We start from the raw sequence: 19767 nt of genomic DNA on the forward strand, positions 1-19767 counted from the left end.
CTTATGTGCCATAGGTGATGACTAATGGAAGTAACCAAGGTGTTACAAGTCAAAGGTAGTAACAGAGACAATATGAGTCACAGGTAAAGACTGGAAGTAACACAGATGATTTAAGTCACAGGTACCGACTACTGGAAGTAAAAAGAGATGCTATGAGTCAGATATACTGACCAACATTAATAGATATTTACAAGTCACTGATACTGACTAGTCACAGGTACTGACCAAACAGTATTTGAGATGTTACAAGTTATAGGTACTGACTAATGGATGTAATTAAGGTTTAAAGATATAAAACATTGCAGGATTTTCACATTAACTGTACCTGAAAGCATGTTTAAAATGCACAGATACACCTGTAGTAAACAGTTTTTATAAAGCTGTTGGACAATTTGGGCTGACTTCTAGAACTACAAAATGGATATCCACTACACCGATGCATACATTCAAAATCACAACCTCTCTAATACACATCAACTTACATGAACTGGTATAATATGACTGGGGCAGTGTAAGGCTGGTATTCCCTCTTGAACCAATCGTTCACGTAGATATCTCACTGCTTCTTGATGACGAAACCTTAACTGTCTCCCCTCATCGCTTCTCAAAACCTGTAATACACAACAAGAACAAAGATAAAGAACCGTAACAAGCTAAATATAACAAGTACAACAAGATTTTAAAACAAACCAATCTTCATTTTCTGTTTTGGAAATACAGTCTAACTTTGTTCGCTCAAACTCCACGGGACTGGAAAAATTTATTTGAGTCTGTTTCCATATTGAAATTGGATTAATAGTGGCAAAAAACTACGTCACTGATTCGGTCATAGAAAAACATTGTTAACCTTAAGTCACATTTTCTAATTGAGCTGTGCCATGAGAAAACCAACATAGTGGCTTTGCGACCATCTGCGCAGTCTGGTCAGGATCCATGCTGTTCGCTTTCAAAGCCTACTGGAATTTGAGAAACTGTTAGCCAACAGCATGGATCCTGACCAGACTGCGGGAATGCGCATGCTGGTCTGGATCCATGATGGTCGCAAAACCATTATGTTGGTTTTCTCATGGCATGGCTCAATTTATTATCATAATCATCATTATCAGAATGTGTGTCGGTATCAAACCTAGGTCATGTCTGAAACAGGATTATTTAAACTCAACAACTAGGTCACTAAATCATATCGTAGACAAGAGCTGTCTGATGACAGAGCGCTCGACTATTCGAAGAATTGATTGAAGAATGGGGTCAACATATTTCCACAGATATTCAGACAAAAGAAATAAATAGATTAGACAAACAATGTTCCTGTATTTCTTTGATTTCGATAAGTCTTGCACTAAATGGCAATGTATGAACCAATTTCAAAGTCCAAAAAGGTCCATAATTCAGTCAAAATAGTTATGTACTCTTGCCTACAAATGGAAATCATAAGGATAAACAGGTGTTCAAAGTTTAAAAGCCATATGTTAAATAGTTTTTACAAAACGTGGACTTGTATGAAAACAGAACCAATTTCTAAGTCCAAAAAGGGCCATATTTCAGCCAAAATCCTTGATGGAGTTATGTACTCTTGCCTATAACTGGATATGGTGATGGTAAACAGGTGTTGAAAGTTTCAAAGCTTTATCTTAAAAGACTTTGTCAAAATATGAACTGGTACGAAATATTTACCAAGATTTCTAAGTCAAAAGGGGCCATAATTCAGCCAAAATCCTTGATGGAGTTATGTGCTCTTGCCTATAACTGGACATGGTGATGGTAAACAAGTGTTGAAAGTTTCAAAGCTTTATCTCAAAAGACTTTGTCAAAATACGAACTGGTACGAAAAACTTAACCAAGATTTCTAAGTCAAAAGGGGCCACAATTCAGCCAAAATCCTTGACGGAGTTATGTACTCTTGCCTATAACTGGCCATGGTGATGGTAAACAAGTGTTGAAAGTTTCAAAGCTTTATCTTAAAAGACTTTGTCAAAATATGAACTGGTACGAAAAACTTAACCATGATTTCTAAGTCAAAAGGGGCCATAATTCAGCCAAAATCCTTGATGGAGTTATGTGCTCTTGCCTATAACTGGCCATGGTGATGGTAAACAAGTGTTGAAAGTTTCGAAGCTTTACCTCAAAAGACTTTGTCAAAATGTGGACTGGTACGAAAAACTTAACCAAGGTGTCACGCCCACGCCGACGCCGTGGTGAGTAGGATAGCTCTACTTATTCTTCGAATAGTCGAGCTAAAAAACCTAGTTAAGACTGAATATGCCATATTTTCTATGATCATCATGAGACTTGGTCAGCACATTTGTTTAAGAAAATTTTTAACTGGATCAGTGGGTAAAAATCTAGATCACTAACTTAAAGTCAGTTACGTAAATAGTTTGTTAAGGATCTACCTGATTTTATGAAACATGGTCAGAGTGTTTGTTTTAATGAAAGGTAGGCCAAATTAGATACTAAGTCATATGTGGTAAAAACTGAAACAGGTGTTCGATACAGGGACTTTAGGGCTTTCTTGTTTGCATGTTTTTTAAGATTTTTACAACTTATATTATCAGGTAGTCTATGATTCAGTTTATCCTGTACAGAATTAAATATTGTTTTGATAGATTATAATGCAGCTTAATTAATCTTAAGAACTTAACTGCATCGCAAATGATAAATCTGGGCCTGAAAAAGTTTCCTTAGTCCGTTCAATGTTTCAATTTCCAAAATAAATTCCCAGATATGTTTTATTTTAAGACATTAACTTTTCATGAACATTTTGATTTTAATAGATGTAATAAAAATTCATTGTTTAGGATTTTGTAATTTTTGTGAAAATGGCAAATCAATAATGACTTACATTGTTATGTCTGTAAAAAGCTCAATATTCAATGTGATATGTTTAGTATGTTCTTGTGCTCTCAGGTTTGATCAAGATCTACACTGGTCGCAAAGGCAGAAACAATCGTGTCCAGCATGATAAGGGTTAAAATGCATTGATAATGTGGTTTTAAGGTTTTAAGCATTTTTCTTTTTTTATATTTGATATCCACACAGCTGCTGATGGAATATTTTTCAAGGTTTTGGTGAAGTTCAAGCAGTATTTGTTAAATTTTTAAGTACTGATTCTGAGTTTTTATTATTGTCAAAGACGAGCAACTGATTCCAGGACTTTACAAGGTCTGTGTAACCCCTGTGTCTGCTCTTTAGAGGTACCTTGACCAGAAGTAAAACCATACCTTTATAGACGCTAGGGCCCCAGCTAGTGTGGTAGGAGGCAGCGATGTTGTGAATATAAATCCAGCAGCATAGCTTCGTATCATATCAACGGTACTAGCCGATCCTGCTATGTAACCTCCTATATTGCCAAAAGCCTTTCCTGGAGAAGAAAAAATTGGTCCAAGTCATAATTCATTTCTTAGAATAGTTAATACTAATTATAATTAGTTTTTCTACAATCTTTGGCAGTCTAGCAGTCTATTACCTATCTATGACAAAGCAAGGAACAGAATTTTTGCTAAAGCAGTTGCTACCTTTCTGACAGGTTGCATTATCTTGTCCAAACACCATAAGGAAGTTTAAGATATCCATTTCCCCTAACCAAAGGGATATACAAATTTTCATTAAAATCCAGATCAACTACGCTTAAGTATGGATTAAACATAAATATATATTCTGTTGAATTAAGTCCGCTTATAATATTGCACTTTCAAATGACGGTAAAATCAAATATCAATAAACTGGTATTCCAAAACAAATATTAAAATACCAATTCTGCTTTCGTATATTCTTTATCGAATAAACGATATGAAATATAATTAATATGTCCTCACCTAGAGTCCCAGTAATGATGTCAATATCATCCATGCAGCCATCCCGTTCCCCAACCCCAGCACCGTTCTTCCCGTACAAACCCACAGCATGCACCTCATCAACGAAGGTCAAGGCCCCGTACTTGTGTGAGACATCACAAAGTTCCTTCAGTGGACACACAGCTCCTGAAAAAGTTATAAATATTTTGATTATTTCCATTCTTACTTTATTGAAGTTCATATCGATTAATTCCTAAATGTTTTGCTGCAAAAACATTTTAAAGGCAGGAATCTGAAATTTAGTTACTGACAAATTATATGATATGGAAAAACATGAGAATTATTTATTTCACTAATTTTTCCATTCACAATTGAAATGTTTGTAACAGAGTACCAGAGGTAGACTGACTAAATTATACATCCTCATATTTAACAGCCATTATGTACAGAATTCCTCTATGGTGTATTGGTCTAAAAGATAAGAAAGTTTTAACTGCTGAGGCAGCTTAGGTTTAATTCCAAACTGACATGTCTTTTTTCTTGATTTTGCACTTTTTTTAAGATAGTTTAGGGACAAAAACTCATGTTCTGATGTTCATTATATGACCAAACTTATTCTAAGGAAAGATCATTTTTAGCCAAATCCCTTCAATTTGAGGGTATAAAGGTTCCTTGCTTCGGCCTAAATCATTTCAAACAGATTGTCCTCTTAAAAATAGTCATGCAGAATACTGCCTTCCCCAAAGAATGGAAGTCATGGCCTCATGCTTCACAGCTGTGTGCTTTACCTACTGAGTTAACCTGACAAGGAATAAATTGAGGGACATAAATGTTCTTCCTCAAGTCATCAGGCATGAATGTCCTTGCTCAAGTCATCAGGCATGAATGTCCTTGCTCAAGCCATCAGACATGAATGTCCTTGCTCAAGCCATCAGACATGAATGTCCTTGCTCAAGCCATCAGACATGAATGTCCTTGCTCAAGTCATCAGGCATGAATGTCCTTGCTCAAGGCATCAGGCATGGATGTCCTTGCTCAAGTCATCAGCCATGAATGTCCTTGCTCAAGTCATCAGGCATGAATGTCCTTGCTCAAGTCATCAGACATGAATGCTCTTGCTCAAGACATCAGACATGAATGTCCTTGCTCAAGTCATCAGACATAAATGTCCTTGCTCAAGTCATCAGACATAAATGTCCTTGCTCAAGTCATCAGGCATGAATGTCCCTGCTTAATGAGAAGTGGTTGACTTTTTCAAGGAAGAGGAAAATTTACTGATTCAAATAAGGCTGAAGCTAATTAAATTGGTATAAACTACCCGTAAGTGCCACAAAAATAAAACACAAGACAAGTCTTCTTACCATCCATAGAATGTACAGTTTCAAACGCCACAATTTTAGGTAAAGCAGGATCAACCTGCTTCAGCAGATGGTCCAAGTGGTCCGGATCATTATGCTGGAATATATGCTTTGGTGCACCACTGGTCCGGATGCCGTGTATCATAGAGGCATGATTGCCTGCATCCGAGAATATATGCACCCCTGAAAAATATTACAAACATAGTGTTCAGTAAACTTGCCCCACTTACTGATATTTATTAGACCATGCACGAGAATCAACATGTGGTTGGCCACATGGATCAGACACCTGTTCAATGCCTACAATAAAAACCCTTAGCGAACAGCATGGATCCTGAACAGACTGCGCGGATGCGCAGGCTGGTCTGGATCCATGCTGGTCGCAAACCCACTATGTTGGTTTTCCCATGGCACAGCTCATTTTATCTTTTTGTTCAGTGCTGCTACTATTCACTCATATCAAGCACTGTACTTCTGTCAATGAATATGTGATTTTGATAATCATTCTCAAATTGAAATAAACTTGTAAAAACACTATCACTACTTTTAATGTACTAAATACATATTAGATATTATTTTTCGTTGAAATAGAAGATTACATAACTCTTTTGAGAATACAACTCGTCACCTAAGTCCAAGAAGTGGATAACTGCATTGACTTAAAGGACTTATTCACTTTTTGCGCTAAGGTGACGAACTGGAAGATCAATGGGTCCCTTAATAAAACTTTATACACTCTGACCTGGATTAATTTTCAGTCAAAATAAACTCCTTCATTTTCAAGAATATATAAAAACTACTTCAGTTTGTTTCTTTTTTTTCATTAATTTATCAGAAAACATCTTATTACCTGGTAATGCTTTTCCGAGAGTAAACAGGGTTGAATCATTCGCAACAAAGCAAGACGTGAAAATGAGAGCAGAATCTTTCTGATGGAGGGATGCTATTTCCTTCTCAAGATCTTCATGCAGGGGAGAATTCCCCGATATATTCCGCGTCCCACCAGCCCCTGCTCCATGCTCTAGTAAAGCATTCCTGTGACAGTTATAAAATGTATTTTGTTAGCATTGCCTTGCCATTTATGTTCCTCAATTTCCAGTCTACTGTTACATCCGAAGTTGAGGGATAAAGTCTTGGTTATAATAACATGTATTTCTTGAAAATTATAGTCATTTAGCAATGGTGTCTACATGCTGTGAGGAAGTGCTGCCTCACTGGAAAATGAAGCCACAAAAAAATGACAATTAGAAAATACTGATACTGGGCTAACCAATCCTGCAGCATTCTTTTACCATAGAGCAATAAGACAGGAAGCTACCAGGCCTGTTTTTATAGTCTTTGGAGATCAAACCACCACCTCCAGTGTGTGAGGAGTACGCTCTACCACCGACACCACACCACTAAGCCACACAACTGCAGTTCCAAGAAAGTTGCGATTTTTTCAGTATAGAGGAAGATCTGATTTCTTCTTTTATATAACCTCAAGTAAAACTTGGTACAGAGATTGAATAATTCAATTTGACACAACAGTAAAATGCAGTATTTGAGAAAAATACAAGTCTTGTGATCCTAAATTCTTTCTAGCACAGACTACTATTACTATCAAGACTGCTGTTTTGAGACATTTCCTTTCCGTTTTATACCACATATTTAACTGGAACATTACATAAATGAAAATAGTCACAAAACAGCATCAAATTTATCGTATTTCCTGTTTGGTTTTTTATTCATTAAAAGATTTTTGTGTGTGTGAGTGGGGGTGGGGAGGGGTAAGGCCATTTTGCAACAGTATTTAAGCTTTACGTAATGGCAAGCAGTTAACCAAACCAGTTTTCTTGGATTCTGCCAACTTCCCCACATGACTCAGAGGTGCAGGATGAATGATTTCAGTTAGTTTCTTCTGTCAAATCATCACAAGATGCCTAGTCTGGGTATCAAATTTGAGACACCATGACCTGTAGATCTGCACTCTCCCTAGTGCTCAGGCCATCATTTATTAATGAACATCATAATCTCATTTCATGAAATATACAACACTATAATAACCCTTCCCATGCTTACAACCAGATCCTGCCTTAGCTACTAATGTAGATCATGATCAGCCTGCACAGCCATGCAGTCTGATCATGATCTGCACTGTTCGCCATTCAGTCAGTATCGTTCTTAAAAATTCAACAGGGTAAGGTTTAACTAAAATAATGTATATCAGACAACCAACAGCTGGGATAGCAAAAGAAGTGATGTATAACAGTCAAATAGTTTACAACAATGTAGACTGTTTTTAAGCCTTACCCTGCTAAATTTCAATATAATGAACTTGTCCATCTTTTAATTTGGACAGTATAAAATCGACTATTAAAAGGAGTGCTTACCAAGATACTGACTAAACAGCAAACGGTGCAGAACTTGATCAGACTGCATGGATGTGCAGGCTGATCAAGATCTACACTGGTCCCAAAGGCAGAAACAAATTTTGAAACTGACTGCACTAAAACCTATGAAACCAAAGACAATTAGCATTTCGAGTTAAACAAACTAAGGTCCTCAATGGCAGAATCTATGAAACAAGAATAAAATAACTGTACTTGATATACAACAGGAAATTAAAATGAAATCAGTATCAATTTTCAGTTGATTTCAAACTACCTTTATTTAAATGCAATATTCAAACTGGACATAAAGGGAGAGAATTCGAGCTAACACAACCATGTTTGGAAACCATTATCTTCTGACTGGCTAATTTCAAACTACATTTCAAAACCGACCAATGGCAAAGCTGCATTGTGACTGGTTTGCGCATTTATCTTTATAACCTTTGGGCCCTGTATTACCTGACCGCCTCAGTGACTTTTGGATGCCAACTCATTCCAAGATAATCATTGCTGCACCAGACGCTAATGTTCCTCTTCCGGTCTGTGTGTTCCTCGGCAAGGGGGAACATGGGACCTTTACGAAGCACCTTCTTGAACACTCGGTAAGAATGATCTCGTTTCTTCTTCTCAATCTGATTATTGAAGAACTTGTCATAGTTGAACAGGTTTTCAGTAGGAGCTGAAAATTATAAATGCCACTTTCTTTTAAACATGTCATCTTTATCAAACCATCAGTAAATTCTCTGATCATATTTTCAAGTTATATATATAAAATCTAACCTGTATAAAAAGTTCATGCTTCAAGATAAAGAAGATGACTTGAAGATGGTCTAAATACACAACAAATGTTTAACTGATAATGTAACATCACCCAATATGCTGCTATAGCAAATTGATATTCCATGAAATGACCTACATTGTGAATGATGCAGTGAAGAGGAGTACTGTACAGAACAGGCATCGCTTTTCTTTTTTTGGTGAATGTAGTGTTAGAATTTAAATGCTATATCCTAAAGAGTGGTTTTATCACTGAACAAAATCACTGTTTTGGCGATGCCTGTAAGAGGCTAAAGAGCCGCACCATGAGAAAACCAACATAGTGCATTTGCGACCAGTATAGATCCAGGCCAGTCTGCGCATCCGCGCAGTCTGGTCAGGATCCATGCTTCTCTAATTGCAATAGGCTTTGAAAGTGAACAGCATGGATTCTGACCTGACTGCGTGTATGTGCAGGCTGGTCTGGATCCATGCTGGTTGCAAACGCACTATGTTGGTTTTCTCGTGGCGCGGCTCAAAACATTATCACAACAGATTTTACCAGACCTTGATCACTAAGATGCACAAGCACCAAGTACGATCTGGCCCTGTAAAATCCAGTCGATATATCCCAGATCAAGCTACCCCACCTATACTATTCTGAACACAATATAACAAGAAGCTTTGAAACAAAGAACTAATTATTTATGGGGCAGGGATCATCCTACAAGGCGATCTGAGCGATATCGTCGCTTTAAAGTCGGCCACTTCGCCTAATTATCGCCTCCGGGCGAAATCTAAATCGCCGATTTTTTCAGCGAGTTATTATCTGTTTACTTAAAGTTGTAAAACTTGATGCATATTCTAGATAAAATTATCGATAAATCCATAGTCAACCCCGCCTACTCGCCTGTCAAACTTCAGCCAATCGTAGCGTTAATATCCCACAGTGTCAATCAATAATATTGTAAGCCGCCGCCATTTTGAAAATTTTCAATCGTCGTGTAAAAACCTGATAAACTTAACGAGAGCATGATCTTATGCAACAATTTTATACTATTTTTTTCATTTTATTAAAAATTACTTCAAAAAATATTTCAATTACCGTGATTATGGTCAATTTCTGTAAATGAACTGCACGGGTACTGTGGATAAAAAATGATTTCGCGGACGTCAGAACTGCCGTACAAAATATTGTAAAAAGATCGCCATTATCTACGAGTTTGATATTATTTTCAAAAAAAATAATGAATAAATAAATTAAATGTATAAATCTGAATAAGTTGATGCAAAAATCGGGCATAGCTAAGTTTATATTTTATTTAGAAATTCATGAAAATGATAATGCAAGAATCTATTTCCTTAAATAATTACTGTTTATAAGTTACAGCTCAGAGTTAGACCCACAGAAAGTGGATATATATAGGCAGGAAACTGAATGCTATGCCGATACTTCTCCTTAAAATCCTCAACTTCTCCCTAAATTCTGTGGAGGGAGAAGTCACTTCTCCCTAAAATTTTGACCTAGGATGATCCCTGTGGGGTCATGAATATAAATGAATATAAATGAAAGTAGTCCTGGCACAGGTTTCATACCAGTACTAAATCCAAGTTACACCTAGTAGATCTAAATATGGAATTTGAAATTTGTCCATTTGTATTTTATTTGTTAAATATAAGCAGTATTCTTTGTAAATTATTCATAGGTATAAAATGAAATTCCCATGCATATAAATGCCAAACAATGATTTTATTTAATAGCAAAACTGTTTGGGATATCTTCTCTCATAAATAAACCAGTGGTTTTCAAGCAAGGCTTTCTCTGTTTACAAGTGTTTACAAGTGTTCCTTTTTTGACAGGTTTGACTGTACATTGTAGTTGCTATCAGAGTTATACATGTAAATGTCAACAAAAGAAAGATACTTAAATTTCAACTCAATAAAAGCAAGTTAAATCTCTCCCAAAATACTTAAATAGGGATTGAATGTTAACTTATACCAGGTAATACATCCCAAACAGGATACAAACACTTATCATTGTAAATGGGGGAAAAAAACCTTAGTACCATACTGCCTCTAATATATGGACTGTCTCTAATATATTGACTGTCTCTAATATATGGACTAGAGCTAAATAATTGTGTCACAATGCCTGCAAATTAAATTCTGGTAATGAATCAATTCTACTTTCTGATAATGGAAAGCACGATAAAGTATTTGAAGTGTCATGTTCCTTTCAGTTTTCTTACAAATTTTGAAGCAAAATAATTTGAATGGATACAAATTTTGCAATGGTAAAGTGTTAATTAGAAGCAGTATGATAGATAAGCAATGTTAGTGTTGTGTGCATAATACACACTAGTAGGGCCTCCACCTCTATAAGAGGATTTCTTCTTTGGAGTTTCTTCTCTCTCTGGGGTCAGTCCGGCAGGTTCTGTCTCCACCTCTGTCAAGTTCTCGAGTAATGGAGAAACTTTCATAAACTCCTTGAGCTTCTCCTGGGTCTTCAAAGACATCTGTGCCCCCTCTACTGTACTGTCCTTTCTCTCATTCTCCAGTGTTCTTGTCTTATCTATCAAGCAATAAAATCATTCAGATAAAAATATTGTATGTTTGTTATGGATTTAGCCCCATTTTTTCCAACAGCATTTCAATTATAAAATGGGGAACAGTTAGCATAACCAGTATTCCTGGATTCTGTACCACTATTAACATGTTCTTTGCAAGTATCCAACAACTTCCCCACATAAATCAGAGGTGGAAAACAAATGGTTTCAGACACGTGCTTCATCATAAGTCACAGAGGTCATTTGCCTCGCCCAGGCAAAGAACTCACAACCCCACAATCAGCAGATCTGTGCTCTCCTTTTGAGCTAAGCTTGCGAACTCAAGGAATAATGATTCAAATGTAAATGCCACTTCCACAGACAGATGATAAAATAATGTATATTCATCAATACATATAAACTGCAAGTTGTATTTTTCTCTCTCTGACAGCTTTACTACTAAATGTCGGCCATTCACAGTTAAGAAGATAATATATGCCAATTCTGGATTTTACTCCCACCAATTTACCGGTATACAAAATTTTCATCTGGTAATTATTTGTCGTCTTCACATAATTGCATAAAAGATCAGCTGTTTTCCTCATGTTAGGTTTTATCAGAAATACTGATTGCATAATAATTTTCATAACTCTAACAGTTTTACTGTACAATAGCATGAAACAGGTATAGGCTAACTATTACTGTAAGGGCAAAGCATACACAGAAAACTACTGTCTAACACTAATAGCAATGTGACTTAACCTGTTAGAATTTAATCTTACATTCAGAAAAGGAGCTGTATATCTTAAGACCAGACAAAAAGTACTTTTGACAGACTAGAAAATGCCTTGGACAGGTAATACAATACCTTAAAACATTAAGAACAAACCTTGAAATATATACATTAGGCAGGCAACATCATACCTCTAACAGACTGGAATTGTCTTGGACAGGCAAGAGCATACCTCAGACAGGCAAGAACATAACTTGGACAGACAAGAACATACCTTGGACAGACAAGAACATACCCTGGGAAAGCAAGAACATACCCTGTACAGACAAGAACATACCTTGGACAGACAAGAACATACCCTGGGAAGGCAAGAACATACCCTGTACAGACAAGAACATACCTTTGACAGACAAGAACATACTCTGGACAGACAAGAACATACCTTGGGAAAGCAAGAACATACCCTTAACATATTAGCATACACTGTGCATGCAAGAACCTTAAATATGCAAGAAACATACCTTGGACAGACAAGAACATACCTGGGGCAGGCAAAAACATACATGGAACAGGCCAGAACATAACTGGAGCAGGCAAGAACATACCTTGAACATGTATAATATCTTCCTGTACCTCATCACTAACTGGTGCTACAGTCTTCAACTCATTGGCCAGGAAGGGGCACTTGCTTCTCTCTGGTTCACTCACTACAATAAAACATGAACATTACATTTTATAATTCTACAACTTGCCATCTGTCACTATTTTGAATGCAGATGTTATTTCAAATAATTTAACAACCCATCATGTTCACTATATTGTCAATCATACAAAGTATGTTTTTTTGCTATAACTGTATGTAAAAGAAGACTGAATTATATGTCGACATGACATTTCTCACTGTTGTTCATTTTCTTATAACAATGCATAATAACTGCTTCAAATGTTAAAGTAACCTTTTAAGTGTAAATTTACATAAGTATTCAATTGCTGTCATTTTACTCAACTCGATCTTTTTACATTTGTAAAAAAGTTATGTTTTGATGGGTTAGTGAGTCACACCAAACAACTCAAAATCATCGGAGACTTTCCCGCTTTAGAAGAAAACACCGGAAACCCCTCTGGACACCAGCTGACACCTGGGAAGGACCTCTGAACCTTTCGCAAGTCAGCTCGATGACTTCCTCACATAATGGCCTAGTTATCAGGGTTCAAACCCACACAGATGAGGGCCAACTGTTTCAGATTCAGCAACCTTAACCACTCTGCCACTAAGGTCCCCGTTTGACAAAGTTTAAAGTGCAATGCACTCATAATTCAGACTAAGATCAAATAAAATTTAAGTCTCAAATGCAGTGTTTTGCAAAAATGGAAATATATCAAGATAATCACTGAAATTGGTTTATTAGCATCCCTCTGGTACTTACTAACATAAAGATTAATTAACCATTAGCCTGCTGGCAGCCAGTGATTCTGCCTTGGCGATCAGTGCAGACCAAGATCAGCCTGCACTGTTCGCTATTCAGTCAGTAAATTTTCACTGAACACCCCTTCAAATGATAAATGGTATTGCTCAAATTGAATGATGGACCAATCCATTTTAGAAATTTAGCAGGCTAAAGATAATTAATTATATTCTGTCAAATCTTTTAAAAACTTTCATTTTCTACAATTTAAATAGAAACTTCCCTTAATCAGAAGTTTTCAACATAAAAACAATTTAATAAAACCATGTAGGAAAAATTCAACAGATTTTCTCTATTTTCTTAGACACTAAGTCTGTTACTTTTCTACATTTTCATTGTATAAAATTGTTTTTCCAAGTTTACTTTGATGGGTTAATATCATAAACTGTGCTCCCAAGAAATGGAAATAACAAAAAGCAAGAAACCATACCTTGCGACTGGGTGATATTTTCCAGTTGAACAGATGTCATCATTCTGGTCATGATGGGACAACTCCCTACATGATTGTTCAACAGACTTTTTGCATTCTGGGTTATCTGGTTCACAGAGACACGCGTCAAAAATGGACAGCGGAGAGCCTTCATAGCTGTTCTGTAAGTAAAATCAAAGTACTTAAAGCACTGATGGTAGGCTATACTATGGAATGTTTGCTACAAATAAAGTTTTCTGCACTTTCAATTTTACAGAGAAATTAAATTGAATCTAGCAATCTCTTTTTCAAAATACAGTATCAGATAATGTGGATCATCATGAAACTTAACATCAAAATAAAGAATTTCATTATTCGACAAAATATGTTGAAGTAAAACAATCAATATATCTGACAACACTGGTTTGTTTGTTTGTTTGTTTTGGGTTTAACACTGTTTTTCAACAGTATTTCAGTCATGTAACAGCTGACAGTTGACCTAACCATTGTTCCTGGATTCTGTACCAGTACAAACCTGTTCTCCGCAAGTAATTGCCAACTTCCCCGAATGAATCTGAGGTGGAGGACAAATGATTTCAGACACAATTTCTTTTATCAAATAGTCAATGAGAACATACGCCCCGCCCAGGGATCAAACTCACGACCCCGCAGTCCATAGATTGACACTCTCCCTATTGACAATGATTGAGCTAACAGTACAAAAAAGTTACTATAGCAACATTGTTAATCCCTACATCATAATCAGAAAACACATTTAATTCTGCACATTTCTTATACATATTGTATTTTGTATAAATCCTACATTTCAAGAAATCTCCAGATAGTCCCAAGTTGACACGATCATTCTTAATTGTAAGCAACTATTGAATACAATTATGAAAGAATGCTTATGCAATGTTTCCAATGCTATAATGCAAATAACAAACTAATTTATTTTTTTTATATAGTACATGATATTAAATACATTATCCACAGAACCTTACAATATAAATATCCATTTCTCAATATTTAATTTCAGTTGAAATCCTTCTATTTTTCCTTTTTTTCTGTTTTTAAATAAAACCTCTTCAATTCTTTAATAAGTTTGTAGGAATATTTAATGGCTAAAAACATTTCAGTACCTACTAAGGTTGAAAAACATAATTTTGCACTGTATATTTATTTACTATCATCACAATATTCATATAATTTGATTAATAATAAGTCTAAGGGTTTATATAGAGTCATAAATTATAATAATGACAACATTATTTTTTCTAGGAATTTCAGTTTCATCTGTCCAGTTATATATATCAACAGCTAAGATGGAATTTTTTCAATGGTCTTTACACTAAATTAACCACAGAATGCTAACACAATGTAATGGTTTTCCAAATAACTGGCTATAAAGACAGTCCATTGGCTGAATACACAACACGTCCTCTGTAATAGGATGTCCATCATTAAAAAGGATATTGATGACAATTATAATTTTTTTATATAGTAGTAACAGTACATAAAAAATTTACCAATGTTGATAAATTTAGATTATCCATTTTTAATAAACAAGGGGTTTCGAAAAGTACACATTAAAAACTTTATAGAAATATGCACATGGCTCTTTTCTAATTAGCAAAATTTTAATACTATTTTTTCTATTTCTGGTGACAGACAGTGACCTTCACCCCACTCAATGAAGGCCCCATGTGCAGTTAAAAATGTGGTTTCTTACGGTCTAAGTTTCATTTTATTCACTTTATCTTAACATGAGTTATCAAACTGACACCGTTTTTGTATTTTTTTTATTAGCTATAATCACAACAACAGTCTTCAAGTGTTGTGTGGCTGCTAAAAATAGCCCCTCAGTGTTGTTAAATTTTCTGGTCTTTTGAGATCATGGAGAGCATTCATTTTACTATTTATAGAATTCCACTTGAGCTGGAGTTATGGAGTATGAGGAGTCAAACTCAGTCAAACCAGGTCTGTTATTATGTTGGTTGGTTGTTTTCTATGCTTCCTGGAAGGCTTTTTTTGAAGATTTTTTTAGTAACAGTGACCTTGACCGCACATGAAATCCCAACATAGGTCTTACTATAAGCTACGTTCATGGCCAAGCTTCATTTCAAATATATATCAATCAAATAATTATGCAGACTCTACTTTTGTCAATTAAGACAGTCCACTTAAGACACAGAAATTGAATCAAAGCTAACCAAGTGTTGTGATGGAGTCAATTTATGTCACATGCATTGAAATGAAACAACATTTATATAGCTTCATCCAAGAAAACACGTTTGGACTGAATTCAAAAACATCTTGTTGCATATTCAGCTACTGGGAGTTTGTTATTCATCTAAGTGCTTGCATGCTTACCTCACTCTCACTACCCTCACTATGATAAAATATATACCAAATAAAACCAGATTTTTACAAATACAAACATTCTAACAAGATCACATGAAGATCAAGACTTTTAGTACAAAACCTACTTCACTAACCTAATGATAATAAACAAGTGTACAAAGTTTCAAAGCTACAGCTCTTATTGAATTCAACAAAAATGGACCTAATTAAAAGAAATTCAAATTTTCTAAGTACATCAAGAGATATAATTCATACAAAATGCATATCACACTTATGACTCTTTGCCTATGTATTCACCTAATGAGATTAACAAGTCTGCAAAGCATCTAAGCTTGTGTCCCTATAGTATTCAAGTAAAGTGGACCTAAACTAAACAGTTTAACCAAGAATTTCAAATTTTCTAAGTACAAAAAGGGCCATAATTCTGATAAAATGTATGTTAGTGTTATAGTTCTTGGTCTACTTAATCAGCTGATGATTATAATATATAAACAAGTGCGCAAAGTTTCAAAGCTGTAGCTCTTATGTTTTGTGGAGCGGATGGACTTTAACAAAAATTTTAACCAAGAAAATCTAATTTTCTAAGTTCAAAAAGGACCATAATCCTGATCAAATGATGATGATAAACAAGTGTGCAAAGTTTCAAAGCTATATTTGTTATAGTTTTTGAGAAAAGGCGGACCTTAACAAAAGTTAAAACCAACACCGACAATCAAGTGACGACAAATATTTACCTCATAGATTTTTTTAAACAAGAGGGTCATGATGACCCTGGATCGCTCACCTGAGTAATATGAGCTACATGTTTCAAATGTCAAACTGATGCTAAAATACTAAGAAAGTAGGTCAGTAGGTCACATTCATGGTCACTGGAAGTCAGTTTTAAGATTGGTGTGCAAAACTGCATTTGTCATCCAAATTTCAAGGCTCTATCTTACAAAAACAAAAAAATAGGTCAGTAGGTCAAGGTCAAAGTCAAGTGATCCCTAATTACTTGGGTTCATCAGGTAATTATAACAAAACAGGATAGGAAATTTGATCAGAAAATTTTTACAGTATTCCCACTCCTATAACAAGTGACCCCCATAGCATGGCCTCTTTTCATCCCAAGGGCATAATTTGAACATTTTTGTTAGAGAACCACTAGGCAGTGCTACATACCAAGAATCAAAAGCCTAGGCCTTGAACTTTCAGACAAGAAGATTTTTTCTTTTTAAAAATTCCAATTTAAGTCTATGTAAAACTTGGGACCCCTGGGGCGGGGCCATTTTTCACCCCAGGGTAATAATTTCAATAATTTTGGTAGAGGACCAAAAGACAATGCTACATACCAAATATCAAAGGCCTAGGTCTTGTAGTTTCAGACAGGAAGTTTTTTAAAGTTTTTTTTCCTATATAAGTCTATGTAAAATTGGGACCCCCTGGGCGGGGCCTCTTTCCATTTCCAGGGTAATAATTTGAAAAATCTTGGCAGAGGACCACCAGGCAATGCTACATACCAAATATCAAAAGCCTATGTCTTCTTGTTAAAGACAAGATGATTTTTAAAGTTTTTTCCTACACAAGTCTATGTAAAACTTGGGACCCCTGGGGCGGGGCCTCTTTTCGACCCAGGGGCATAATTTGTACAGTCTTGGTAGAGGACCACTAGATGATGTCATATACCAAATATCAAAGCCCTAGGCCCTGTGGTTTTTGACAAGAAGATTTTCAAAGTTTTTCCCTATATATGTCTATGTTAACCATGTGACCCCCAGGCCGGGCAGGGCCATATTTGATCCTAGGGGGATAATTTTAACAGTCTTGGTAGAGGACCACTAGATGATGCTACACACAAAATATCAAAGCCCTAGTACATGTGGTTTTGGACAAGAAGATTTTCAAATTTTCCCTATATAAGTATGTTAACCATGTGACCCCCAGGGTGGGGCCATATTTGACCCTAGGGAGATAATTTGAACAATCTTGGTAGAGGACCACTAGATGATACTACATACCAAGTATAAAAGCTCTATGAACTGTGGTTTAGTACACAAAGATTTTTAAAGTCTTTCCTTTCGGTTGCCATAGCAACCAGAGTTCTACTTGGAATTCAATTTTTTGAATAATTTTGAAAGGCGGCCACCCAAGGATCATTCTTGACGTGAAGTCTGGTGTAATTCTGCCCAGTGGTTTTGAAGAAGAAGATTTTTTTTAGAAATTGTCGACGGACACACAACGCACTATGCACGACAGACGGCAGACACTGAGTGGTCACAAAAGCTCACCATGAGCCTTTGGCTCAGGTAAGCTAAAAAATCAGACCGGCTTAAAATGGCATAATTTTGCAAAAACAAAAGTTAAGAGTTATGTAACTTGCCACATGAAGTTATAGGAAGTCACCTCATGATGCCCAAGACATGACATGAGATGTTTGCAAGCATTTGAATTAGCAGTTTTTGAGACACTGGTCTACATGCGGAACTTTAACCTGTAATTCTAAGTTGAAGAGAGGCATATTTTTGACAAAATAAAAGCTAGAGTTATGTAACTTGTCCTGCAAGGTAAACTCATGATGCCGAACATATAATTATGTGAAGCTTGAAAGCATTAGGTCTAGTAGTTTTAGAAAAACCTTCTTATATGCCAAACTTCTGTGATGCAGAGTATGACAACAACGGGAGTGACAACAAAAGCTCCACAATTTGAAACATTCCTAATGAGCCGCACCATAAGAAAACCAACATAGTGCATTTGCGACAAGCATGGATCCAGACCAGCCTACTCATTCCCGCAGTCTGGTCAGGATCCATGCAGTTCACTTTCAAAGCCAATTGCAATTATTAGAGAAACCGTAAGCAAGCAGCATGGATCCTGCCATTTTTATGTAAGATGCAATCAATTATCGAAGAAGTAAAATTTAATAAATTTTCCACCCGCAAAAAAAAATTGCTCTCCTATATAACAATTATTTATAAATGACCTATTATCAAAGAACAGGTAAGCATAATGATCTGTTATCTGCAGTTAAAAACCAGGACACATAATAAGGAAATTACTCACAGTCAATATTTGCATACAATATGTTGGTATCAGGAGTCTCCTAAGTCAATATAATAAATCCTAAATATTAAACTTACAAAACAACTTTATACTGCATTTCATTTTGACAGTCTTTTTTTGTCAAAACAGGTATGTATAAAATGAAATTTATATAATCAAATGAAAATTTTTACCTTGATGTAAGCCAGCAACGAAAAGTTTTAAAATTCATAAAAACTTCACTGTTTTAACTATTTTCTTTACCAGATGTCTGTAATTTAGCACATATAAACTAACTAATTACACTGCTTACTTGACACTTATAACCCTGAAGCTTGTTAGTAATATAAAATCAATATTCCTCACTAATGTATCTGCTGAATCAGTTGTGGTCTCAGTAAGATAAGGCTTCGACAATCTGCCTAATTCCTTCAAAGTTTACGTCAAACACTTAAACTGCTTGTCGTGGACTATTTTTTGCACTGTCTACGTGACAGATTTGTCTCCGGTTCATTTACCTTTACAACAGGATATACAGCTCTCGACGTTTTATGTTAACAAAATACACTGAAAAAATATCACGCACCTTTATGTATCGTGACTTTTATTATATAAGGAAGACTTAAGCGTAGGCAAAATGTTCTCACTACTTAATTATTTTTAGATTATTCCGGGTACATAATAATTGATTTTTTAAACTTAGATGATATATGTAAAAAAAAAATTTACGAGATGTTTGAAATTATGACAGGAGAAGACTGACTGATCCATAAAAAGATTATAACATATATTAATGAATATCCTAAAAGATATTGATATTAGACCAAAATCATATTTGAAAACAATAACAATTACTTTTGAAATATAAAATTAACATATTTGTGTGTATAAACGGTATCTGTCAATTAAAATTAAAGCATACATCTAATACAGCTATTAAAGCAACAT

General features: G+C 35.5%; 1 protein-coding gene across 9 annotated transcripts in view; it reads right to left on the reverse strand.

The window, feature by feature from the left end:
• LOC123528624 (5-aminolevulinate synthase-like) overlaps positions 1–19767 on the reverse strand; it is a 38422-nt gene that overhangs the window by 5744 nt on the left and 12911 nt on the right. For 4 of the 9 annotated variants that reach the window (XM_053521740.1, XM_053521738.1, XM_053521732.1 and 1 more), the window contains 9 exons: positions 13456–13616; positions 12165–12266; positions 10640–10852; positions 7984–8203; positions 6003–6187; positions 5156–5335; positions 3816–3980; positions 3222–3361; positions 483–611 (listed from right to left, as the gene is read on the reverse strand). In XM_053521740.1, the coding sequence (XP_053377715.1) occupies positions 483–611; positions 3222–3361; positions 3816–3980; positions 5156–5335; positions 6003–6187; positions 7984–8203; positions 10640–10852; positions 12165–12266; positions 13456–13609 (1488 nt within the window). In that variant the 5' untranslated portion in view covers positions 13610–13616. Of the gene's footprint in view, positions 1–482; positions 612–3221; positions 3362–3815; positions 3981–5155; positions 5336–6002; positions 6188–7983; positions 8204–10639; positions 10853–12164; positions 12267–13455; positions 13617–14576; positions 14700–19013; positions 19067–19132; positions 19341–19767 lie in introns of those variants that run through there. The other 5 variants (XM_053521737.1, XM_053521739.1, XM_053521733.1 and 2 more) reach the window with 5 other exon arrangements.

Source organism: Mercenaria mercenaria, chromosome 13 (genome assembly GCF_021730395.1).
Source record: "Mercenaria mercenaria strain notata chromosome 13, MADL_Memer_1, whole genome shotgun sequence".
Lineage (NCBI taxonomy): Eukaryota > Metazoa > Mollusca > Bivalvia > Venerida > Veneridae > Mercenaria > Mercenaria mercenaria.